This window comes from Plutella xylostella, chromosome 22 (assembly GCF_932276165.1).
Source record: "Plutella xylostella chromosome 22, ilPluXylo3.1, whole genome shotgun sequence".
In the NCBI taxonomy this organism is placed as follows: domain Eukaryota; kingdom Metazoa; phylum Arthropoda; class Insecta; order Lepidoptera; family Plutellidae; genus Plutella; species Plutella xylostella.
This window is the reverse complement of record NC_064002.1, coordinates 8,207,612-8,234,281: the sequence shown is the minus strand read 5'-3', so window position 1 is coordinate 8,234,281 and position 26,670 is coordinate 8,207,612. Positions and strand designations below refer to the sequence as shown.

Sequence of the window (26,670 nt, the reverse complement as noted above, 5' to 3'; positions counted from 1 at the left end):
CTATGTAATTTGTTAATTGTATTTTTATCGATATTTCCGCTATTAATGGACCGATTGTTATACATATATACTTAGTACTTATACCCTTTCATTTGATACTATTGAAGAACACCCGAGTACGCGTTATTCCATGGGTCCTCCATATGCCCCATTAATGGGGGAGAGAATTGGTTATAAAAACAGATGTTAATTAAAGTACGAAAATATTTATTTTAAACTCTTAATTACTTAAATCTATGTAGTTAACACCAACATATTTATCTGATTATACTTATAAGATAATATCTAGTGACTGTACATAGTCTAAAAAGTACCTTATAGTATATTTAGGTATAACTATTGTACCTACGTATTGTATCTATGTACCTACTAGATAAAGTAGAATTTAACTTTGAGGGAATAAGGCTACAACAGCAACATACTTAATAAGAATAAATAAGCTTCCAATTCAAAACAAAACACACAATAACAAATTATTAGTTAAGTAAAAACAATATGGAATGGTGGCAGAAAATGCTGTTTTGATTATTTTAAAAATGTTAACTATTAAAGAATGCCCAAATACTTATACTTTAGAATTTATTTTTATGAGTAAGTACCGACAAAAATTTAGGAATGATCACAGGAAGTACAGTGAGGTACTCGTAATACAAAACTGCGCCAGTGGGAGATAAAACAGTATATTAATTGCAGATGGCGCCACTTATGATTCCAGGGAAATCAATATAGATTCGACAGCGATGGTTTGGAAGATCAAGCTACGGAAATAGGTAGAGTTCTTACGTTCTTACTCATTCAACCCCACTATCATCATCACAGCCAAAGCTATAGTCACTCGAAAATGTTAAGTAAATCAATACTTTTCATGTAAGAATAAATTACGTACCTAATGTACGTGGAAGTTAGACAGGTAGGTAGGAATCTCTCCAACTGTGTAGAGTTGTTGTGAACTTGTCTCATACCAACTTCATCGTTCATCTTAACCACCTATCAAAATATTAAAGATTCAACGTAAGCACATATTTTTTGTAGATTCCCATTACTTTTTATACAGTTTAAATAGTTTTTACCCATGTAACATCTACAGGTTTTAAATATAATTTATATCACTATTTTTTATTTTGATAATAGGATTTGTACTAAATGCCTAAAATCACAAAATATAATTTGTACATTAATATATTATAAGATTTATAAGGTTTCAGTATAATCCTTACCTAACTACAGTTTATTAAGGCACATTTATGCTCCATTTACATGCTAGAATAGAGGCTAACCTAGGCCAACTTTACCTGTCAGCAACTCAACTGTTGGAAATTTTTCATCATTCTGTTTTCTTAATTAATTATTTTTGAATTTTAGTTTATTGTTGGAGATGTTGGTGTAGGTTTTTCCAAACTCGTCATTACTTAGTTAAGTCTTAGCGATAAAACTTTCGTTACGTATAGCTAAGGCACTGATATCAGGTAAAGATAATGTTAAATGATCATTTTGGAATTTTGGATGTGTCGCTCTTTGAATTTGGATATTCATACATTACGGGATAAGAATGTACTTAAGTAACTATAATATTAAAATTCCAAACGTAGGTAAGCTCCTAATACATTTTCTATGGAAATGCAGTTCTGGCACCGTACTACTATCATCTCTCAAAACACTAACTACCACTATAATATATGTATATAATAAGTGACATATAGGTAGGTACCAAACTTCCTTGTATAAATTTGACAGGGGCTTAGCTTTAGTTTTGTATCTTTACAATCAGTTTATAATAAACATTACGTCCCATTTTATTGCGTTCTTTGCTTCTAGCTAAGCCTTCCGGATCTAGCGTCAGTAATAGCCCCCCACAGCTCTATGATAAATTCATCAGTAAACCCGAACTCTTGCAGATCGCTGTTGTCGATGGCATCAGCTAATTGCATTGAGTTTGTCTTTCCCTCTGCCAGGTCCCACATCTGTGCTGCCAAGTCTCCGTCGTTGATGCCCATGAAAGATTCCAGCAGACTGTTAATTTTATCTATTCCCACTTTGGCCTTCTCGTCATGCTGCAAATATGAAAGTTAATGATTAGTACTACTGAGTGATTTGTTTTAAACACCTTACGGGTGAACAAGGGGTTAATTAAATGTATACATTGTACCTATTTCATAAAAAAAGAATGATCAGTAGGGTAAGATAGGCAGCTTCATTAGTACCTAGTTAGCTATAATAATATGCTTTTGTATCTTGTCAAACCCTGAAACCATCCATGTTTGAATGAATCAAGGGGGGCTTATGAGTTTGACAAGGTACAAAAGCGAATAGCTACTAATAAAGCGGACTCTTACCCCACGATTGTCACGATCACTTAAAGTGATTCAGTTTCAAGAGTTTAACGCTGCACTCTATGACGCGATGTTATTATTATCGTGTCTCTAGGGGCGTTTGTAGTGAGTTACGTGAGTAAGTGTTGCTAATTAATGCAAGCTGCCTACAGCTCGAATCGAGTACCTACTTATTTAATTTTAAATCTTACCTCATTTTCAATAGTAGCTGGACCGTTGGCTTTAAACCTTAAGGTTTCTTTTCCCGATCCATAACTTTTCTTCCCTGATCTCGCACTACTCGTCTTGGGGCCGATACTCCCGAAGCCAGTTTTCAACGGTTCCACTAGGCGAATTGTAAAAGTTGTGCCCTTTGGTATTTCTTTCAGTAATTTGGCGACTTCATAATGTCTTTTGCCGACCATATTTTCACCATCCAATTTTTCAATATGATCTCCAACCTGTAATGAAATAAATTCACAGTAGGTATACTTAAGTTTTTATAAGTCAGAGTCTAATTTGAGGTTCCGGTGGCTGACAACGAGGTGAATAGCCGCTGTGTTAATTCGATTAGTTTTAATAAAACCATCCGTATACTGCAATTTCTGTCGACGGCGATGAGCTGATGGCACTTAAAACATTTCTTGTCTAATCTCATAACTTTTAAGTAGTTACTTATAGTGCGACAAACTTATCTGTTCCGGTGACAGCGAACTAAATTAATCCATATCTCATTACCTAAAAATCAATTATATATTGTTAAATATTATATGGGTTTATTAATACCGCAAGGGCGAATTTCCACCACTGGCAAACATAAAATCTTACAGAATTAAGAAATATTAGACATTTACGTGAGCTCTCACCAGAACAGATAAGTTTGTGGCACTGTACCTATTAATTATGACTTCAGAAATTTGTTGTCTACGGTGAAGGTGAGACAAACAAACTTCCCAAAAGATTACTAAGTACCTATAAGTTTATAGATATTTATTTATACTTTTATTGCACAATTTACAAAATTAGATGTACAATCAGCTGGACTTAATACTAAGAGCATTCTCTACAGTCAACCTGCAGGAGGTTCAGGAGCAGAAAGTAGGGAAGTGCAAGAAATAACAAAGATAGGAAGTTATGGCTTACCTCTATATGCGGTATGCGGGAAACTATCGAAGCCTCCTTTATCCTTTTAATGAACGCATACCCAGCTCCGTTATCCGTTATTGTTAATCCTAGCGCATCTTCCGTTTTGACTATTTCTATTTCCTTTGGTCGACCTTTCCTGTGGGCAAAGATGAAGTCTTCTAAGCCAATTTGTCCCCCTAGAAGCTTCTTCATGTCCACTTTGTGAGTATTTAATGTGCAGAAGAGTATCTGTAAAGATAAAACCAAACAGGTACGTAAGAACACTGAACTGTTTAAACAGAATACTTCCCGATACCATCAAACCCCTAGTCTGCCTTATAAAATTAATAAGTAAAGTATTAAAGATGCTTTTGAACACCGAAAATGGGATCGGAAACATGCAAATTTGTTACCAAATGCTGAGCTTGCGTTTGCCTCGTTTGATATCCAGCCTTGGCCTCAAACTCCATTGTTTAAAATTAACAAGTACATAACTAACCCGTTAATTTCTTAACAGCAAAGTGATAACCGACACAATAGGAAAGCTGTAGGCAGGCACGTACAGACCTACCAATACTAAGTCTTGCATTGCATGTCGTCCAAAAATTCAAAATGGTTATTGATTCAGCCGATTTATACAATTCTTACCTACCTACGTTAGGTAGATATAACGAGTATAATACCTACTGAAAAGTGACACCGTAAGAAGATACCTACTGTATTGAAGACCTACTTACAGAGAATAATGGTGATTACTCACTTACTGTGTGTATGTATATTATCAATATTTTATGATTCTAAATGCTGATATATTTATATACATTTATATATTACCTAGGCACTGTAAAGGCACTTCGTACAATCTCTGGAGCGAATAAAAAAATATTCATACAATTCAAAGCTTCAATACGACTTTTCATTTGAATCTATGAAATGGGAACCAGTCACGAGATTGAAGAATAGAACTATATTCAGATCACTAGGTAGCTACGACAGTGCCGGCTTACATAATAGGTTGATTTATGCACGCTCTTCGGCTCAGCCGGTCTTTGAACCAGTCCTCAGTGGGTCATCGCCACACGCTTTTCTGTGGAACTTTCTTGCACTATTCGTCGTACATCGACGCTCAGGCATTGCGTAACATAAATCATTTTACCGCGCAGCAATGTATTTACAATTTACCATCTCTATGAAAATGGTGACCCGTGGAAGTAGTGGCAAATATGTTAACAAGCTCTACCAGCATACTCCGTATCTGCCGATCACTTGCCTCGTTCATACGAGACTACGCCCGTGGGCCCGCACCGATCCACTTCCTGGCCAATTCACCCATGCGTGCTTCCGCACACTACGACATTTTAGTATGGTTACATAAATTTGTTGCATTGCACTTTGAATAGCTTAAATTCAAAGGTTGTTATGTAGGTAGTCTGTTTCAAAAATAATATGAGCGGTTCTCATGACTTCGGAGGTAGGGCCGTGAAGCTTTAAGTTTTCGCAGGCCCGTGTAAGTAGGTACATACTTTATTACCGAGGTTGGAGCCAAAATAAATAATCTCTAATCATTGTTCCTTAAATAACGCACCTACAATAAGGAAAACACACTTTGTACCTACTACATTTATTTAACTATTAAGTATATCATTCAATAAATATAAACTAATTATTAATGACGCAGTTATCATCATCTCAGCCATAGGACGTTCACTGCTGAATATAAGCAGTTAAATACATACGAATTCTCAAGACAAGTTCCTACATATTTTATTGCTCTGCTGAGTTGGCTATGTATTTTATTTATGTATGAATATGGTGTATTTAACTGAACACTGTGATTCAGTGAGCTTGCTTACATATATAATTGGATTAGAGCAGGTATGTTTTATACCTATACTACTTACGTTCTTAACTATTGTATTTGTATAAGCACTCAGTGAAGCCACTTCTATCTTCTACTCGTTTATAGATATTCTCAAATGTACCAACTCAAAAACTTTAATTAATAAGTAACTAATTATCTAATCAACCTACTTGTAATTAAGTAGTGATTGACAATCCCTGTACTTAACTCTCTTTGTTTACTTATAGTCTTGTAAGTTGTACAGTATTTGCCTTTGAGAGACTAAAACCTAACGTTCGTACCTATTAGGTAGTAGGTAATATCCTGAATTCCGATTTCCTGTAAACAGACTTTTATCATAAATCTCATCATGATAATGATCTGTTAATGATATTTATTCATTATTATTGATTAAATACATAGATTACAATACTATTCTAAGTAGGTCTATTAAGCTCTGACACATATAGTTAGTAATTATATTAAAGAACTTAACTACCTACATACCTATAGATTATAAATATACCTACCTACCTACCTACTTAATAATATTAATATTATACAAGTACACACTCAATCAACACAGTCCATCTATATACATATAATTAAAGTCTTGGAAACGGAAATGGATCCCAAATATTACAAAAAGTAATTTTTAAAGATGGACTGTAGACTGTGCGGTGGACATTGATATTATAGGTATACAGTCTTAGACTAAATTATTAGTCGTCGGTATCGTTTATTCTGCAAAATGAGCAATAAATGTGGCAAAATGCAACAAAAAAAGTAAAGTACGAAATTTAATTGTATTTGAGATATTGACAGGGGAATCTCCTTGACAGGTGAGTTTGGCCTAGCTTCTGCCAGCATGTAAATGGGGCATAATCTTACAAGCCAAGAAATATTCTGGCCTCCATGTAATAAATGTAATGCGTAGGTAAGGTAAAGGTATTATTTAAACAAGAGCGCATTGAGTTTTTGATCTCACTAGATAAAGGCTGACCTAGGCCTGGGTGGCTGGGTTGTTGCATTTTGGATATAGGCCAGGTAAGGATAAGGTATAACTAACTAGGATATAGTTAAGTAGGTATACGAGTTGATTTAAAAGAAGGTAACTACCTACCTAATCTACGTTAAATAGACTGATTTAAATACCTACATATCTGCCTAACTCTTAACTACTAATTATTTGAGGGTTTATTTTATAATTTCTATTTAGTTAAATTCGCACTGTGACTTTTTCAAACGATCCGTTCCGAGTTCACGTCAGCCAACAGCCTTATCTCAAGGCCGCGGCTCGGCCTGGCATTTAGCTAGAATTACTGTCATTGTTGTAGAAATGCTATAGCTATTTGGTGCTACATTTCAGCGTTTCAATGCCTTGCTTTTAGGAAATTAGCACACAGAATGAGTGAGACCTACTATGGGGCTCTTGGCTGATATCTCCCTGCAGGCAGCTAACACTTAACAGTGTAGGTACCTAGGTAGGTACTTCGATTCGATAAGTGGTAAAACGTTTGGGAGTTTCAGAGGTAGGTACCTAATTAACTACGATTAATTTAAGTTAGTAGGTAGGTAAAAATTTAATGAAATAGCAGCTCGGTATCTTTTAGTGAGTCAACACTACAGACTAGGAAACGCAGATAGATGAAGGGCGTACCCAGGTAGGGGCAGGGGGGGGCAGCTGCCCCCCCCTAGAATATAAAATAAACGTAAATTTTTGTAAACCTAGTTTCCGCTCTCGACGAGAAAATCAGAGCCATCTAGGATTAAAGCATATAATTTGGAGAAAACAACATCTACAGTATATGTAAGTGTATAGAGCTTCCACTATGTTATTGTATTTTAGACGTTTCCTTATGTCTGGTAAGTAAAGTTGGTTTTTTCTTTGCAGTCGTCAAATATGTATGGGATTTCTAATGTCCAAAAACCAATAATATAATGGACAGAGTATAGTGCTATGTAGTTACGGACGATAGTACTTTTTCCAGTAAATAGAAATAGCATCAATTTATACGATCAATAGCGACATCTTGTATTGAATAGCAACACCACGAAGAACGTTCTATACAACCTATTCAACTTATTCTGAGACAAAATGTAAACAATCTCGATGTGTCTCTTTAATACGGCTGTACCATTTCAAAACCTAGCCTAGTAAGTGCCATGTTTGAAAAAAAACCTACTAAACCTGCTAATCCAAAAAAAAATGCAGAAAAACCATTTCAAAAACATAGTAAGAGCCATTTATTTATTATTAATAATATTTATGTATTATTATAGGATATATAGGTATATATTTATTATTAACTATGTAGGTTTTATGTATTATTATATTATGTAGGTATTTATATATCATTTATACTTTATATTAATGTAGTTTATAAATATCTCTTGTTTTCACACGATACCCATTTTCTTTCTTTCTATTTCCTATCAATTTGGTTGTCTGGAAGAGATTACTTTTAGTAATAAGGTCGCCGATTGTGCTATTTATTTTCTTTTCATGTTTGTAATACTGTTTCTGTTTGTGTGCAATAAAGAGTATTTTATCTTATCTTTATCTTTAAGAGCCACCAACCACTTTAATCTTTACTTTACTCACTATGTTTTAAAATGGTCAATGGCTCATACTAGTTTTTCAAATGGTCAGCAATTTTCAATTTTCGAGGTTTAATTTTAGTAAAGCACAAACATTATTACACTTTTTTCGAACAAAATATCAAATATTTCAGAACCCTCTTTGAACCAATGAGTCCTAGAAAGTTGAATTAAAAGTACCATAATTAATAACATTAACATAACATTACGGTTATAATGTTTATTTTTTTAAGCTTTAAAAAAAACACTATTCGGGTACCATTTTAAAACATAGTAAGAACCATGAGACGAAATGTTCAGGAGAGCCAAAAAAAAATGTTGTCCCTTCATTTCAATACCCTGGTAAAACTATGATCATATCTGAACGAATGTCAGCTTAAAAGAAGAGGCAGAAACTTGGCTTGACATACAATACTATTTCATTTAAATATGACTAATATTGTTGCTGTAATGCACAAAAAAAACACAAACTAGGTTTTAAATGTTTGTTATTCACCCAAATTTATTTTATCACCTTCAAAGTATGCTCCTCCCTTCAGAAACGATACACATACGCCAACGAATTATCCATTCATCACAACATTTTTTCAAACGCATATTTCAGAGTTGTGTTTAGTACTCGCGGCGATTTTTCCTTACATTTTCCGATTTTGTCTTCTATCGATTGAAAACAGTGCCTCAAAGGGAATTTGAGTTTTGGAAAAAAACGAAGCTAGAGCCGTGATACCTGGTTAATATGGTGGATGCTCGATGGTATTTGTTGAGTCTGTGCCCAAAAAATTATTCACAATGTTGATCCTTGTGCGAAGGCGCATTATCGCGGTGAAAATCTTTCTAGATTTTTTTTCCACAAATCTGGCCTTCTTTGTCGAATTTGCTGTATTAAATTCTACATAACCCGCAAATAATATTCTTTTCCTACCGTTTGACTTTCTGGCAATAATTCCGAGTGCATAACACCACGATAGTCAAAGAAAACAGTCAACATGTCTTTGACTAACAATCGATGGAAGACAAAAAGGAAAAATCGCCGCGAGTACTAAACACGACTCTGGAAACAGCGTTTAAAAAATGTTGTGATGATTTGATAATTCGTTGGCGTATGTGTATCGTTTCTGAAGGAGCATAATTTGAAGGTGATAAAATAAATTTGGGTGAATAACAAACATTTAAAACCTAGTTTGTGTTTTTTTGTGCATTACAGCAACAATATTAGTTAGTCATATTTAAATGAAATAGTATTGTATGTCAAGCCAAGTTTCTGCCGCTTCTTTTAAGCTGACATTCGTTCAGATATGATCATAGTTTTAGCAGGGTATTGAAATGAAGTGAAAAAATTTTTTTTTGGCTCTCCTGAACATTTTGTCTCATGGTTCCTACTATGTTTTAAAATGGTACTTACAGCCGAATAGTTTTTTTTTAAAGCATAAAAAAATAAACATTATAACCGTAATGTTATGTTAATGTTATTAAAACTATGGTTATCATTAGTTCTCTATCACATTTTTAACATCACGATTTTTCGTTTCTATATACCCGACCAAACATCATCTTGAAACAGGTATGAGCTGCCCCCCCCTAGCTGAAATCCTGGGTACGCCCTGAATACCTACGTACCTCGCTGTAGTACCTACATTATTAAAAGTACCTATGTACTTAAATTAAACTAGTTAACTGTACCTATAATTAAAAGGCACTTCTAAAAATTAACTTGGTAAGATAAGTACCTACCTAAGCTTTATTTACCTAGTTAGGTAATTCCTTATTCGGCTTTGGTTTGTTACTGATGGCAGGCCTAGTTAGGTAGATGATCATACCTACAGCTACAGACTGTAATTAAATAGGATGTGCAAGTGCAATGACTCTATGAAGTTGTTAAGTCCAAGTAGGAGCTGACCACAACAAGTTTCTCAGTAATTACAAAGTCAAATAAAGGGAAACACGACACTTACGTCCTCTGGCGGGAAATCGTAACATTCCGCAATTTTCTGATAGAGCTCCTTTACGTTGGAGAATCCTGAGATAAGCCCGAGTGGGCTGCCGTGAGCTTGCTGGCAGTGGAACACCAGCTGCGACTTCTGCGCACCATTGTTGTTGTCCACGCCGTTGGCTGGCACTGGGTCCTCCACCACAGGGGGCACCGGAGGAGGCGTGTACTTCGGTGCTTTCTTCTTAAACAACGACATCACGACAGACACTGATGTAACGGTAATATTTCTCGAGGAACGTCAGAGTGCACACATTCTTTTCACACTGTAAAATTGTTCACGCTATCTTTCAAGAACTTTTGAGTGTACTGCCGCGTCATAGCACATGATAAGGAGGTGTACTTCCAGATAATAGATAAGATATGAGTGTTAATCGCCGCTAGGTTGGCAGTATTGTTGAGTCGAGGTCGTGGAGCGGTCGGCGCAGCGGCCGGGTGGCGACTGCACGGAGCTCAATTACTCGACTGAGCCCCGCACCGCGCGCCGGCCCCGGCGACTCCGCCCCATCAGCGCGTCACCAACATTGCGGCATTCCCGTTGTTCGCTTCACACTACTCGTGGTGGTGTTTATACACACCTCACGGTCACTTGTCAAACCTCTAGTTAGCAGTGTCGGACTCTATGCTTACTAAGTACTTTAAATCTCTCTTCTAAGCTGTTTTAGGAAAGATAACAAACGAATTAAAAACGTTGAATTGATTTAGATAGCTTTACTTTCTAACTCAGGCACTGATGTTATTAAGTAGTTACGTAACACTATCAAGCTGAAAGTGGATAGGTCAGTCAGCCTGTCTGCATGGGAAGGGCCTTATATGAAGCTGGCATTTCCACTTTTAGGATTAGGTATCATAACTTTCTATACCTACCACTTTTACAGACATTTATACCTCTAGGCTCTGAATAAATGTGAGGTGCTACGTGGTACCATACAGCCTAATCTATTATTTGAGCATAGGCATAGTTAGTACAATACGGCTTGGTAGGTGACTCATGGGGTGATCGGTAGCAGTTGCATGTGAGAAAAGTGTTCTTGGGCGAAACGTTTGGCTGGTGATCGCACACACATCATTCCATGTGTGTGTTGTGTTTGATCTAAAAAAGACAATGATCTATTTCCACTATTGGCTGTCCGAGAGCGCTCGGTCCAAGTATAAGCTTATATCATGTAAACTAAGGTTACCTACCTGCAGGTGAAGTGTAAGATTCTACATCAGGAGTGTCGCCACCTAGCGGTACAGGTACACGCACTGCACTACCACGCGCAATCATACACGTATAGTGCCACAATCTTATCTGTTCCGGTGACGGCATCGCTGTGATCGAATCCAGTGATGCCATCGATTAAATTTTGCCTATTTGTAGTTTAAACGACAACGCATTTCTGCTAATGCCTATTTTATAATTAGGTACATTCATAAGTATAGATAAATAAAAATATTGGGTCGATAGTAAATGAAAGAGGATATTATATATCAAACGACATTTGTTGTATGGAAAATTTGTACACGGCGAACAGAAATAAAATAAGCTCTAATTATGTTCTGATATAGGAGATTCAATCTAGATTACAATGGTATAGGTAATATCAGATCTGTGGGTCATGGAAATACCGAGATAGACAGACTAAAAACTATTAGGTAATTATTATTTATTTATTTATGAACACTTATTTTACATTTTCTAAAGTAACAAGAAATAAGAGCATAAAATTAAAAGCAATTCAGACAATGTACAAAGGCTAATTGCCAAAAAGCAATTTCTTCCAGCCAACCCTTGATTGGTTGGGAGAAGATGTCATTAATCATCATTATTTCGTCTAAAATCGCTGCAGGTGCGCAAAATTCTTCTTGGTATACTGCCTAAGATTTAAAGTGACATGTCACCTGTAATCAAAGAAAAATAAAGATTATATACCTACTTTTCACTATGACCCATCCCGTCCCCACTGCTGGGGCACGGGATGGGGTGAAAATATTAATAAAATTACATGTGAGTATATGGGTTAAATTATTCGTCATATTTGGCAACACTAACCTGTAGCCGCTGCAACTCGTTCTTCCAATTTTTCAAACGGAATTAAAGGCGTCTGAATACGTTATTCTTCCTGCATAAAAGCCAATATATCTAGTATTACTTTTCTTGCATCACATTTTAGCGCTTTTGGTATTATTTTCACGCTGAATATCACAAAACAAATTAAATAACATAGCGTCAGCCTCTTCGCAGAAATTGACAACTCAAATAACGCACAGAGTATGAAATGACGTTTGACAATGACGTCTCGTTAGTTGCACATTTTGACCACCGGAACAGATAAGATTGTGGCACTATAGCGTGCGTTTGAATATTATTCCAGTATACGAGTTCATGGAAATAGTTATAGATGAGTTATAGGGATATTTTCACTACGGTTTTCAAACGTTCATAGAGAAGTATTATGTTCCTTGTTCATGGGACATGACTTGTAAGTGCAGAGGGCCCAGACTAGAGGGAGTTTCCCGGTAGGTGGCGACTCTGGGCATACGAACTTGCGCTTACTGCATACAAAGTGCGAGTTTTTATACCGTTCGAGTACAGTATTGAGCATATTGGCCACCTCACGCACTGCATCGGCTCTGGGCCGTACAAATTCTGCAAGATTTTCACAGCTTGATGGGTTAAGAAAAACCTACACTAGGCCCTCGAGTAGTATAAAATTACAGAAATCTTCTAAGCTACTGGTTAGAGATGTAAAAGTATTGAACACCAAACAATTCACTACTGCTCAACAGTATCTCTCAAATGCAGCATGTAAGGTCACTAAATAAAAATCACAAAGTGGCTTTTAGATGTTTATTTTAACTTAGAAAGTATGTCTACGAAGAGGCAACAGCTTTCTTGGGTGTGGGAAGACCTTCCTTGAAGCCGTTGCGGAAACGCCTCCTCACGATCTTCAGGTGACGCATGCGGCCAGTTCCAGTGGTCTTCCTGCGCTTAGCCTTCACAGACCAGTGGTCTGAAATTAAACAAATAAAAATGTTATAAAATAAGTATTCCGGAGATTGCAGGAGAAAGCTTATACTATGAAAGTTAGACTGTATTTTATCAGTCAGCCAATCATGAATTAATGAGAACATAGAGTTATTGAAAAGGGGAGGGAAACCAATACCCATTCGCCACTGCAATTCTGTCCGCAATCTTCCTAACCAATTCCAGCACTATTGGCTTGCTTCCACATCACATCACAACAGCTTTTGGTTTGTTAGAAAGACAGACCAACTGACACTTTCAGCTAACAGATGTTAGAGCTATGTAAAACTTTCCTTACTTTAGTAAAAATTAATGCCATACTTATTGATCTAGCAATGTGCAAAGTCAACTTTAGACAAACTTAATGAATTAAAGTAAATCAGTAAGTTGACTTCTTTTATTTTCCTACTTTATACAAGGCAATATTTCATATATAGTAAATATAACCTCAATCAGAGTAGGTTAATAACTGATCTTGGTTCATTTATACACTGAAAATAAAACATATTAGTGACAGTAGCATTTCATTCTGTAATGTTGGAAACATAATACGTTATGTACGTAAATATCTTTCAACAATTACAATGAGGCTTAGTAATAATTTTGAACAGAATCATAAAACCACAAAGTCAATCTCCCAGCTCGGACAGCCAATGTTTATTTTTCAATGGCACCTATGTCGAGCAACATTTAATAAAAATTAATATCAAACTAATAAGATGTATCTATTAAGAGCTTGAAATAAACAAGGAAAACTTTTAATTAGTGAAAAATATCCTAACTAGAGGTAGCAAAACATGGTAATACTTACAGGAACGCAGTTTAGCGGCAGGGTAACCACACTGAGCACATTTAGACTTTTGGATGTGGTATGAAGACCTGCCACACCTTCTGCAAAGGGTGTGAGTCTTATTTCGGCGTTTACCGAAGCTCGAAGTTCCCTTCGTCTGAAAACAGCGAGAGGTTATAATTTACCGACACTCAGAAAACATAAAATACACAACTGAATAGATTCACTGAAACAGTCTATGATGCTGTATGGAATTAAAAACTGAAAATTTTAATGGATAACTACGATTATTTTAGATAAAAACACAAAATATTCGGTACACTACCATTTTGTCAGATTTTGACAATCAAAGAGAAATGAAGAGAAGAAAAATATAGCATGAAAAAAAACTATACAGTGTTGCCACATAGAAAAAAATATAATTGAAAAGTCCGTTCACTGTGACTGTTACTGCGGCTCCGCTAAGCTATGAGATATAAAGTGAGAGATTACTTCGGTCACTTGTAGTTTAAATTAATCTTCAAAATCTAAAAGAAAACCTACGATTCATTAAGATTTTTAGAAACGATATCCAACTGTCCTGTCGTACAATACATATTCTGAGCTTTAGTTTGTCTGACGCATGTGCCACCAGATCATAGAATAGTCTATCATGACAGCTGACTGACAGTGACAGATAGGAAGCAGAAGCAAACCCTCCCTCAGGGGGGAGTCAGTGCCTTAATGGCTGAACTTTTAATAGAAGGTAGTGCCATCTCTTTATATTACTCTTACTACCAAAAAAGATGTAAGATGGCGTTATCAACAAGACCATAGAACAATAACAAGACACATAGATAAGTAGTATTTGAATGTTAACATTGTCATGATCTATGGCTTTTATGAAGAAATTGCGTGTCAGTGTCAGTTCAGTTGTCTTACAATGTCTCGCAAATAACATTTTTGTAATAAAAGCCTATACTCTCGGTATATCGTTATTTATAAATTTTATATACCTACAAATAAAAATAAACATGGTGTGTCAAGAAAAAGCATCTTTATCCGCAAAAAGTGTTTTTATGAAATTCTTGTGACCCGACAGATTCCATATGGATCCAGGTTCCATGTGGTTCCACGGGAACCGAGCTGAAATGGCGGCACTGGCAAAGTGCGATCGACATCTTCATATCCGCTGAAGATTAAAATACTATGTGTACCAAACTGATATATGTCGTCAAAGATTTGCCTCGCGAGGATAAATGATGCACTATTGGACGAAATGACTTTATCACCACAAGTGACAAGATTTGCTTCTCTTGGGAAACATAAACTAGCAAAACATGAATTGGTTTTCATGGTGAAAGGAATACACACACCCACTCGCATATTATTTTACAAGTGACATAAACAAAACTGAACTGAAACATTGTTATATGCGAGGTAATAAAGAATTATATAATAATTTGTTTTTTATTTATTGTTGCATGTAGGTAGGTTCATAAATAGATTGAACTTAAATTTAGCTGATAAATGTAATAACTGTTGTGTGGTGTAACTACGTCAACGCAAATATGTCTTATATCTTTATAGATTGAAGTTAATAGCCGGATCCCCACCAGACGATCCAACGCGATCCGATCGCGCGATCCAAGGAATCTTACATATTAAACTTCTTGGATCGGGCGATCGGATCGCATTGGATCGTTTGGTGGAGATCCGGCTATTAACTTGTGATAACAATATCTATATATACAGGGTGTCCCAACAGGGCACCCTGTATGTATGTACAATGAGGTTGAGCAATATAAAGAGATGGCGTTGTAGGCTCAGTATGACGTATAGAGTATGACAAAAAACTCCTCCAGATGGCACTCTTTACACAATTGTTTATTTTTTCTCTATGCCCTCCCTAGCCTGAAAAATTTCAGTAAATCCCGTTTTTCATTAAATTCCATAAATTTCTGACATTAATAGCTTGGTAACTATTCATCAGTATAAGTGATTAGTCTTTTACTCTCTTCTTGACACTTACCTTGTTTATTTATTTACCCACCTAACCTTTTCCATTTCAGATCATGGTGTTTTTGAGTATCACAAACTTTGTGAGGTGCCGGGGACCTGATGAGTTCTGGAGAAAAAGGCGGATCTTTAGACTAGCGGCCCATTACATCGGTCGCCGCAGGAACTGTTACTCAATTGCCGTTCGCAACGTCCACAGAGCACTTGTTTATGCAACTAAAGCTAGAAAGTTGAAGAAGGAAGACATGAAAGACTTGTGGACCACAAGGATAACTGCAGCGTGTGAACAGCATAATATTACATATTTTACTTTGAAAGAAGGCTTGGATAGAGCAAACATAATGTTGGACAGAAAATCACTTTCAGACTTGGCGTCCTGGGAACCACGCACATTCGAGTCCCTGGCTGCAGTTGCCAAGCAAAAGATGGTGGCTGACCAATTTATTGATACCGTTGATAAAAATAATCCAACAGGGGTAAATCTAAATCTTAGAGATGTGATGTTAGATGTATGGTTGAAGGAAAACAAGAAGTAATATCTGCAGTTTTAATGTAATATTTTTTGGTCTATTAGAATAAATAGAAACTATTTAACAAATATTGTTTCATTAACATCTTTTCCTAAGAGCTTTCCATTTCCTTTTTCAGCTGTTTAGTAAGATCATTTTGTCTTTCTAACATGTACAGGTTCTCAATTTTCCGCCTTTGTTGCCTTTCTATGTCCTTTATTACTCCCTCATGCATTTTATCCCTGCAACAATGATCAAATATGTAAAAAGTAATGGGATGGCACTGAAATATTACGAAGTTGTTTGTGTATTGCAACTATCAATATTAGTTTCTGCTGAAAATTTATGAGAATGATTATATTATATGCAGTAAATTGAGGATCCTAGTGAATGGATATGAGTGATTTAAGAAACCAATGTAATGCCTTTGAAAAAATCTAATTCTCATCTATCACGGGCAGAGATTATTTGTTATAATGTTTTACCTGTCTGCTTTTTGCTTGATGTGTACATAGCTTACGATTCCGAGGGTAATTGAACATGATAGTCCCAAGACTAGTTTGGACATTGAAGATGACATCTTTTATTTGAAGATTTACCTTTTCATAACACAAAGAAAAATATTGAGTATTTTTACATAAGTAAGTCTTTGAATTTAGGATTGCTACAATGAATAAACTAAGGTTCTTTGTAGAATATAGACAGAAAATTTAAAAATTGAGAATGAACAACAGAATTTAAAAATGTATACTTTAGCTCACTCAATTTTCAATTTATTTATCACTTTATTACTCTAGGTTTTACATGAGTTTTACAGTGTACAAAAATCAGCTGCTAGCTGTTATGTAGCTGTTACTTATCAGTTAGAGTCTGTGGCTTTCTCTGTCACATTGACAGATGTACTCTGTGTTTTCAATATTGCCAGACTAAAATATAATAATAATAGAAACTTGCAAGTGAGGCTGTTATTATTCGATGGAACCGTTACATGGTTCCTCCGAATAAATAACAAATCTGGAATGTGTAGGAAGTGTGTAGGTACAGTGCCACAAACTTATCTGTTCCGGTGAGAGCTAGCGTAAATCCTTACTAATATTATAAATGCGAAAGTAACTGTGTCTGTCTGTCTGTCTGTCTGTCTGTTACTCTTTCACGCCAAAACTGCTGAACGGATTTGAATGAAATTTGGTATACATATGGTCTAGACCCTGGGAAAGAACATAGGCTACTTTTTATTCCGGAATTCCCACGGGAAAACTTTTTAAGGCGAAGCGAAGCGCGCGGGAACAGCTAGTGTCTAATATTTCTTCATTCTATATATATTTTAAGTTTGTTCGTAATGGTAATTCGCCCTTGCGGTTTTAATAAACCGACCTAATCTATATCAATATATAATTCATCAGTAAGTAATGAGATATGGATCAATTTAGTTCGCTCTCACCGGAACAGATAAGTTTGTCGCACTGTACAAAATGTGAAAATTAAGAAAACCCTTCATCCTGGCAATAACAATAATGGTGGTATGTACTTACTTGGTTGACTTGGTGCATACTTGGTAGTACCGTCTGATATCGGAAAGGGATATATGGATAGGTATTAGATGGTACTTATTCATATTTATGGATCTTCGATATCGGGGACAACGTTTCTTGTTCACTTCTGATATTTGAAATTACTTACTAGTTAGTTTCTTTTATTAGTAAATAAATTAAACAAGTAAGTAAATGTATTCTTCAGTAATTTTATTCGGCAAGTACTTAACAACTCACTTTTTTAAATAAATAAGATGTCCGTGTTTAAACAGTATTAACACTATGCTAATTACTTAAACTATATGTACAATAGAGAAAAAAAAACAATTAATAACAGCGTACCTAGGTAAAATATACAGACAAAACAACTATACATATACCTACATGAAGAATTTCGAATTAGTTATAACAGCCGTGAATAAAGAAACAAAATGAATATGGCGGCTGTTATAATTATAAGGGTATGATAAGGATAGTATTAAATGATATACGATGATATAGGGAAAGTCTGTACACTATTATCAAAATGTTTCTTTATGCACGGCCGTCATACTGGCTTCAACATCACCATAGAATAAGATAATGTATCTACTTATCACCTATAGGTACAGTTAAATAAGAACAATCTTGAATGGAATTAGATAAGTACCTTATTTAGATGGTCAGGTACCTGGCGCAGTATGTAGGTACATAAGTGCAATAAATGCATCAGTCGCTTAACAAGTTCCAAAATAATGAACGTAAGTAGTTACTTACATTTTTATTAAATCAGGTTCAGGGAGTAAGTGAACTATAACTTAAATTATATATGAGTATTTCGTCCTCACTGACCATCACTCACTGCTCCTGAGGCTAAAAACTTATTCACACGAAAAGTCCATACGTAATATTTTATCATGCTAAAGAACTATTTATCACCATCGCTCTTCTAAAACAGTCTCACAATAAAATATTAGCGTCTTCTATTTTTGTATGAATAATAAAGTGACCTAGCTTACAGTTTTCATCCCCTGTATTAAATCTCAACACACTGTTTTCTTTACACTCCAAATTTTCTCTCTACAACGGAAATCAAAATTCAGATCCTTTTTGTTTTCTAATTCAGCCGAGATCTGGCACTTCACAAGTGTCCGGTAGTAAGCTCCAAGATTACGAATGTCTTGCATTGTTCAAGACCCTTGGAGCGCACTGGTAATTTAAAGCTTTTTCCACTTGACTATAACTACATAAGTCAAATAATGTTAAATAGGTACAATCTATGTCATTTTGTATGGCACGGCTATCTTCCACAGTTGTTTTCGTAGAAACTGGCGGACCCTCGGTTGGGTATTTCAGCGAATTCACGTTTCGGCGTGCACAGCTTGCTGCTGAAGTCTACGTTCCGTTTCCTGAAATATGAAACTTGGTCAGTCAGTTGCCAGAATATAATTATTTACATTCCGTGATGTACATAAATAATATATTAATACTTATTGTTATTGATATGTAGAGTGTTGAGAGGATATCCAAAGAACGCTTGATATTATATCTGGGTTTGAAACCTACCATTTTCAAACGGTTACAGACTTATACTACGTATGCGATCCAAGGGTTATCAGTACAAGGTAGATAGTTTTAGTAATTATAAAGCGAAGACTAAAGATAGGCCTGATTTAAATCCGGCTATAGACTAATGATTGATGAATGACTGGACTATAGCCGGTTCTAAACCATTAGGTACTATCCTTCGTCTAAGTACATTTCATAAAAAAGGGGTAACTACTCGTAGTGTAGGTAGTTACTAGCCCTCTACTAGGCGTTTCATAAAAAGGGGATAAACATAGTCGTAATGTAGGTAGTGACTAACCCTCTACTCGGCAGCTCCATCTGGTCCACGAGCACGGATTTGACGTAGAGCCGGTCGTTGCACCACAGGATGCACAGCGAGCGCGGCTCCAGCACGTTCATGTCGTACTCCCACGACAACTCCACCTGATAAGATAAGACAAGATAATATAGGAAAAATATATGACGACATATGAAAAAGTGCTCAAAAAAGAAAAAGTTGTTACGACAGCTCCACCTGCAACCAACATTACCATTACAGCACGGCTTGGGATGAGAAATATATCCTTAAAAGGGGTAGCCGAAAGTTTTAAGTCTATTGAAAGCTTCATCATCATCATCAATAATCAAGTCTTTCATTCAAGGTTGTCTGGAACAGATCGCTTTTAGTGATAAGGGCTGCCTGCCTATTGTGCTTGGTAGTGGCTGGATGAGGACAGCCGAGGACCGAGTTTTGTGGCGCTATGTGGGAGAGGCCCATGTTCAGCTGTGGATGATTATTGGCTGATGATCATGAAGAATATTTGGAATGTTACCTTTCTCACTTTTCCTCCTAAATCCATAGGATTTGTAACAACGATTGTGTAAGTGGTGCCATGTTCCAATCTGAAAACCATTGAAACATGTATTAGCCAATTAATTTAAAAACAATCCTATAACTTTCATATGTATTTAAGTATAAGTACCTACTTACTTATTAATTACATTTTTGGAAGATTAACTTACTTAACATAGTTTGCAGGAGTGAGGTCCATTCCTCTTATCACTCCACGGTCTGATAGTAACGTCACTTTCAAGAAACCCTGAAAATAAAAGTAATTAAAGTAAGAAAAGTAACTCGTCATCATATTAATTAATTATGATATTAATTAAATTTTAGGCAGTACCTGGACCCAAGATTCCGCTCCTTTAGGATTCGCCAACTGTATTGCGATTCGGTAATGACGCTCTGAAATAATGAATAATATTCCGTATTAATATTACTGGTTTCTGATCTTGCATCTGCATATAGATACGAAGATAGCAGTGCTCCATGCTAATTGTGAAATATATTGGTGCACAAATCAATAGATAGACAAAATATAGGAAAGGACGCGACATTATTAGTAAAAGCGTAAACTAACGGCAAAACGGCATTTCCTTTCCAGTGCTCAGGTAGTACTTCGCCCCAATCGTTTCCTGCTCCTCAGAAGGGTACACTTCGTTCTCTGAATTATTGTTCTTATCAGTGATGAGGCCAGGAGAGCTGTCAGCGTGAAATCTGCCGGGAGAAAACGGTTGTAAGGGTTTCTTCTTTAGCTTTTGGTCTCATGGTTTTTTTTATCGTTTCGTGGCTTACCCCATGATGGCGCAGCCGTGGCCGCAGTGGAAACACTTGCCAGCCAAGAAGTGCTGGTAGGATGGACACTGGTGACCTACAAAGATAAAAGGTTTAATGGACTGAAAAAACTACAAGCCTTTTTAGCTGCCGGTAACGTAGATAAAAATACGCACAAAATTTTAACGGATAGTCCGCTTTTAATCCTTTAATACCAAAGGCATTTATGTAGGTATTTAAATTCAAACACAAATATACCTACATACATATAAACATATTCATAAGAGGAAAGAAAAACCTACCTATATACGGGCATTTGTTGTTGATAGAGTCCGTAAACAATTTGATAGCGCGCACGTGGTTGCAGGCCACCAGCACGCGGGAGGCCTCCTCCAGCCCCTGCTTGACCAGCGTGAGCGGCACCAGCGGCCCCTCCGTCAGGTCGCACCCTGGCTGCTCCTTCCCATTGTTCGGGTAGAAGTCCAGGTGCCCCACCGGCTGGGACATCCCGTACCCTGCCATAAACACAAAGTCTGTCGCACGCGTGAAATAAACACGTCCGTTAATTAGTCAACATCGCCGATAGATACTATAATAGATATGATACAGGGAGCGAGCCAGCGTTTACAATATTTACATAGTACATAAATACGGATATGGTTAGTTCGGTTTAATTTGGAGCTAGGTATGCTATCGAGTTTCGATGTTCTATCAAGCGCTTTTGACTTAGTAATGTTTAACAAATACACAATAAGTAACAAGCCATTCAATTCCAGACCATTTGTAACCCAAAGCGTGATTGTAGTTACCTAGAAGGAAGATGCTCTTCCCGTCGGTGTGTATGACGTCGACGAACTCTGCGTCGGTGGGGTCGAGTCTCACGTGGGTGGGCATGCCCTGGAAGTACGGCTCGGCCGGGTCCAGCCCCGTGATGCGACCCAGCCCCTACGGAACCACACGCTATATCAAACAGTATTATTATAAATACACAGTTAGGGATCGTTTGCAATCATCGTACATAGTTACAAAGGTAAGGAGTATACGAATGGCTATGTCGAGCAAAACAGCGGCACGGTTGCACTTTTTCGACACACTTATCTTATTACCATAGTTTTAAATGTATGTTGAATACAAATTAGAAACCAACAGACATTTTAGGATGATTAATGATAGTTTACTTACTTGTATTCGTTCCCCAGCGTAGCCTGCAGTATGGGCCCCGAGAGAATGCCCTATTATGTGCACGTCCAGAGGATTGAGACCGTGGTCTTTCTGCAAAACAATAGGATAAAATTATAAAATTCATTAGAAATTGAAACAAAAGCTAATATCCGAGGGTATGTTCCTCGAGAAAGGTAGTTAGTATGGCGTGGTATGGCAGTATAAATGATGATATACCTACGTATATTTTTGGGTTTTCGTCTTTACACTTTTTATAGTACCTCTATAGGTATAAAAAAGTGCCTACTGGAAACGCAGTCTATACTGCGTTTCTAGTTGGCACTTTTTTCCGCCGACTAAATTAGTGCCATCCAATAACATCATCTGTCATTTGTTTTACCATAGCAGAACCATAGTCGGCGTAGAAAAATGCAAACCTATTCGTCTGCGTTCAACCCACCTGGTAACCCAACAAACCTGCAGCGTGTTGACGAAGTGCGCCACCTCCAGGCCCACGAGGCGCGTGTTGGCCGTGGCCTGCGTGTACAGCGGCAGACTGCCGCCCGCCCAGTCCACCACCACCACGTTGTAGTCGCCCGCCTTCACCAGCTCGTCCTTCATCTGAACTGTACCTTACAGAGCACAATGTACCTTACAGAGTACAAACCTGCAGCGTGTTGACGAAGTGCGCCACCTCCAGGCCCACGAGGCGCGTGTTGGCCGTGGCCTGCGTGTACAGCGGCAGACTGCCGCCCGCCCAGTCCACCACCACCACGTTGTAGTCGCCCGCCTTCACCAGCTCGTCCTTCATCTCGCTCACCTGGACAAAGCAATGGATGTTATACATTCGCCAGCAATGAAAAAGCTCCAGTGACATAAATATAGAACATCAATGGATGGTGAAAGTTTTTCATTGCACAGTGTACCTATAATGTGATTGGGTGTTTATATGGGTTATGTTTGTGCATCATTCCGGTTTTTTTGTTTAATAAATCGGTTCGTCTAGTAACAAGTCTTTAGGTAAGAATATAGGTAGAATTATGCCACTCGTATGGAATGTAAGTTTCTAACCATTTTTAGTGTTGAACAAAGTTAGAGATATAATTCAGGGGAACATTCACACATCACTAAATAAAAGCGAAATTTAATCGATGAATTTGTATTCCATCCTTTATGGCGTAAACCAACATATACACGTATATATACCAAACTTATAATATCAAATATTTTCCATCTTAAGCATAAACTCACCCAGTTAGAGAGTGGCGTGTCGATGAAACCGTGTATGATCATTTTGGTCAGTCGGTGCGACTTGAAGTTGGACTTCACGATGGTCTTGTTGACGTTCACGTTCAGAAGCTGACCGTCTGTCGGGTTCTTCTTCGTGTATAGTATGAACCTGGAAGTGGAAAAACATAAATGTTGGTTACGAAAGATAGGTAAGTATCGTGAAAAACAAAATACTTCACTATTTATAAGAGATTGTTGATAAAAAATATATCAGACGCATTTATGTCATTGCAGGGTTATAATTATCCTACTACTAATACCTCAAGTTTGTAAGCATCGTTGGATTGATATTTGTTAACTACTGAACGGATTTTGATGAAAATTGGTATTTAAGATCCCGGAATTCAGCGGGAAATCTCTTAGCGGTGCAGCGAATATCGCGGTAATCACCTAGTGGTAGATACGGAAAGACTGATCATCGAGCATAACTGCTGAGTCAACTGACCTGGTGTTGATGACGACTTTACTGACCGGATATTGATGAGTCTCTACTGACCTGGTGTTGATGAGACTGCACTGACCTGGTGTTGATGACGACCCTTGGCAGCGGAAACACGTTGAAGGGGCGGTGGATGAGGTGGTACCAGCTGCGGGTGATGTTCAGGCAGCCGAGGTCGTCGTAGCATCGCGTCTCGTTCTCAACTGGAACCACGAACAAACTCATATTGGTGACAAGAGAATGGACGTGGAGGTGGAACAGGTTTTTGTTAGGTACAGAAATACAAAAAGTAAATATAACCATTATTAGTACCATCCTACCTTATTTTTGCGCGGAAAGCTTTAGATCGCATACAGTGGCATGCTTTGGAAGAGGCCTACGTTCGGCAGTGGACTGCTAAAGGCTGATGATCATGATCCTACCTTATACATAATTATAACATTTCAGAGGGAATGCGTAGCGTGTTTTTTGGTATAAAGAGTTAAAACATTTAGCGGCGGTTCGCAGGACAAATCGTCCACAAAGCACAATCAGTCACACATAGTCACCTTACACGTAAAAACGACTACCGCAAAAAGCAAATAAGTACTTGTACATATCTATAGGAATAGAAAACGTAGGTGCGTTTGGACCGCATTCCTAGACTTTGAACGTGCGTTGGAAATTGCACTCTCCCATTGTGTTGGCATTCTTCAAATCTGCACTTTCGCTCTTGTTCTTTCATAACTCCGCGTCAGCTGTATGTCTGATATGGTAAAACGACATAAGTATCGAATTGCGGTACTAGAAAATCTCAGATGTTCACTATGATAGAACCAATTTAGATCTATTAAGTATTTACCTGAAGGTGCTTATAGTTAACCTATAATTGCAATCATAGTTAATTTTCTCTATGATTGCAATAAACCTAAAAATTTACGCTACACAATCGACCACACAACGTTCCATCATCATAAACCTTCTGTGTCATAAACAATAGCCCATAACCCAGATTACATAAAATGTAACCTCAGTCACTCACATGGCAGCCAGGGTATGTTGACCTCGATCCGGTCGGAGCGTGCCCAGTTGAAGGGGTCCAGGATGCCTCCGAAGGCTGGCTGCAGCCCCAGCAGGATGCACCACAGCATCAGCCGCAGCCGCGCCGTCAGTTGCAGCTGGTGCATGCCTTCTCCTGCAAGAATGAGGGGATATGTTAGCGATCTAGGTATTTACTAGTTATTAATTAAAATAATTCTACAGTTATTGAAAATTCGTAAAACAATTCTTCAACTTTGACCCATGAAATAAAGGTGTTGCAATTGCAATAGTGGTATAGGTAAGCCGAAAAAGATCGGGTTGAGTGTCGCAAATTTCCAAAAGTTGTAGAACAAAAGTGGTTGAGTATAACCCCTTTATACAAAACCTTGTATGTAAGACCACATAAATGCTCTGCCCAGTGAATATAATTAATTTACTTAATTATACTTTATTGATGAACCATTAATTTACATAACCTCCTAAATGTGTGGCTAAACTCAAGCACGGATCAGCCAATTCTGAACCGTCAGTATGCTATACAATGAAATCGAAAATCTTTTGGTATGAAGCTCACGATTAAAAGCTATGTTATTTATAAGTTAATAGGTATTCAAAATACCTATCATATGTTTGGCATTCATCTTGGTTTATAGCTGGGGTTTAATGGAAGTGTATATCACGGTCCTGCAGAAAGTTGTTGATCACAGGCTGTTGCGATATTTTCCATTGAAACTGGGGAACAAAGATAGTCACACAGTCATTAAACAGTTTCCATGATTTTATAAATATACTTAAGTAGCTTTTGTCCGCGTTCCTACAACATCTTAAAATGATTTTTAGAAAATGAATTTACATTAGAAAAAGCATCAAATATAAAAATTAAAATATATCAAAAACGGGAAACTAGAAATACACTTTTATTTTCTAGTTTCACATACTCATGCACAGGGTTCTCGTGAGTCCTACTGTCTGATACTAGCAGCTTTACGCAACTCGAATACAATTGTCCTACAAAATCCAATTATAGAAATTATAATTTTAATAAACAGTTTAGTGTTATTAAATTACAGACAGCAGAATAGTATAATTCTTGAGCCGGCGGAGGCAGCGGCTTCCTTCGCCGAATACGGAAGCCAACAGTTTTCCCTTACATAATGCTCTATATACCTTCGGTACATAGGCTACGCGATAATGTGTTAATTATTTATGTTACTTAGCACTGATTAAACAGATGAAGCAGGTGTTTGTGGGCAAGTTGATTGCTGTTATTTAGTACTCAGTTCCATCGGTATACTGGCACACTCTCTTACTCGTAAACATGGCCGACATTTTTTTTGTTGACAAATACATTCCTTTATTGTTTTATCCCTAACTGCAATAATATGAGTACAAACATTCATCAGTACCAAAAAAAATATAGTATAATTAGGTCGGTACTTAAGCAAAACAAATGACAGAAGATGTATGCAGATGTCAGATGAAAACGCTACCTACCTCTGCGTAAGGCCCGGGTCTCCTATTTACTCCGTAGGTCGCGTCAAGTGTCACCGCCGTAGGCCGCGTCACGATACTCACTACGTCTACGCGCCAACGTCGGCGTGTGAGGGAGACCGCATCAGTACATTTCTATAGTCAGCATCGTGATGCGGCCTGCGGCGTAACGCTGGACGCGACCTACGGCGTAAATAGGAGACCAAGGCCTAACTATACGTAAATTATTATTATTCTGTCTCAGTGTGTCAAATAAATGTATCTTTCTTCTTTCTTTCTTTCTTTAAATGGACTATCGCGCCTACAAAATCTTATTTATCATTTATTTTGCTTACAGTAAATATAAATTTACTATACGTAAATTATTATTATTCTGTCTCAGTGTGTCAAATAAATGTATCTTTCTTCTTTCTTTCTTTCTTTAAA

At 37.1% G+C, this 26,670-nt stretch overlaps 4 protein-coding genes and 1 non-coding gene across 6 annotated transcripts; 1 reads left to right on the top strand and 4 right to left on the bottom strand.

The window, feature by feature from the left end:
* Positions 1-190: 190 nt before the first annotated feature.
* LOC105388404 (PDZ domain-containing protein GIPC1) lies at positions 191-10,331 on the bottom strand. Its single transcript, XM_038122484.2, has 4 exons — positions 9,828-10,331; positions 3,453-3,683; positions 2,522-2,770; positions 191-2,051 (listed from the first exon to the last, which is right to left on the bottom strand). Exons 1-4 carry the CDS (start codon positions 10,059-10,061, stop codon positions 1,812-1,814), a joined length of 954 nt encoding a protein of 317 aa, XP_037978412.1. The 5' UTR covers positions 10,062-10,331; the 3' UTR covers positions 191-1,811.
* Positions 10,332-12,681: 2,350 nt separating this feature from the next.
* On the bottom strand, positions 12,682-14,139 carry LOC119690491 (60S ribosomal protein L37). Its single transcript, XM_038105714.2, has 3 exons — positions 13,988-14,139; positions 13,684-13,819; positions 12,682-12,858 (listed from the first exon to the last, which is right to left on the bottom strand). Exons 1-3 carry the CDS (start codon positions 13,988-13,990, stop codon positions 12,719-12,721), a joined length of 279 nt encoding a protein of 92 aa, XP_037961642.1. The 5' UTR covers positions 13,991-14,139; the 3' UTR covers positions 12,682-12,718.
* A 198-nt stretch (positions 14,140-14,337) lies between these two features.
* Positions 14,338-16,258, top strand: LOC119690482 (39S ribosomal protein L20, mitochondrial). Of its 2 annotated transcripts, XM_048629244.1 has the most exons (3): positions 14,338-14,356; positions 15,545-15,619; positions 15,714-16,258. In XM_048629244.1, exon 3 carries the CDS (start codon positions 15,717-15,719, stop codon positions 16,194-16,196), a length of 480 nt encoding a protein of 159 aa, XP_048485201.1. In that variant the 5' UTR covers positions 14,338-14,356; positions 15,545-15,619; positions 15,714-15,716; the 3' UTR covers positions 16,197-16,258. The 2 variants fall into 2 exon arrangements, with proteins under 2 accessions (XP_048485201.1, XP_037961603.1); XM_038105675.2 differs by lacking the exon at positions 14,338-14,356 and having other exon boundaries at positions 15,545-15,568.
* Positions 16,194-16,768, bottom strand: LOC119690483. Its single transcript, XR_007267598.1, has 2 exons — positions 16,655-16,768; positions 16,194-16,411 (listed from the first exon to the last, which is right to left on the bottom strand). It is a non-coding gene; the product is annotated as an uncharacterized LOC119690483 (transcript).
* A 1,138-nt stretch (positions 16,769-17,906) lies between these two features.
* On the bottom strand, positions 17,907-25,535 carry LOC105395737 (pancreatic triacylglycerol lipase). Its single transcript, XM_048629261.1, has 15 exons — positions 25,373-25,535; positions 24,755-24,907; positions 23,816-23,936; positions 23,256-23,403; positions 22,672-22,824; positions 22,026-22,115; positions 21,653-21,788; positions 21,146-21,376; positions 20,865-20,940; positions 20,650-20,786; positions 20,413-20,474; positions 20,252-20,328; positions 20,062-20,131; positions 19,548-19,672; positions 17,907-19,089 (listed from the first exon to the last, which is right to left on the bottom strand). The coding sequence occupies exons 1-15, from the start codon at positions 25,392-25,394 to the stop codon at positions 18,981-18,983; spliced, it is 1,710 nt and encodes a 569-aa protein (XP_048485218.1). The 5' UTR covers positions 25,395-25,535; the 3' UTR covers positions 17,907-18,980.
* Positions 25,536-26,670: the final 1,135 nt, after the last annotated feature.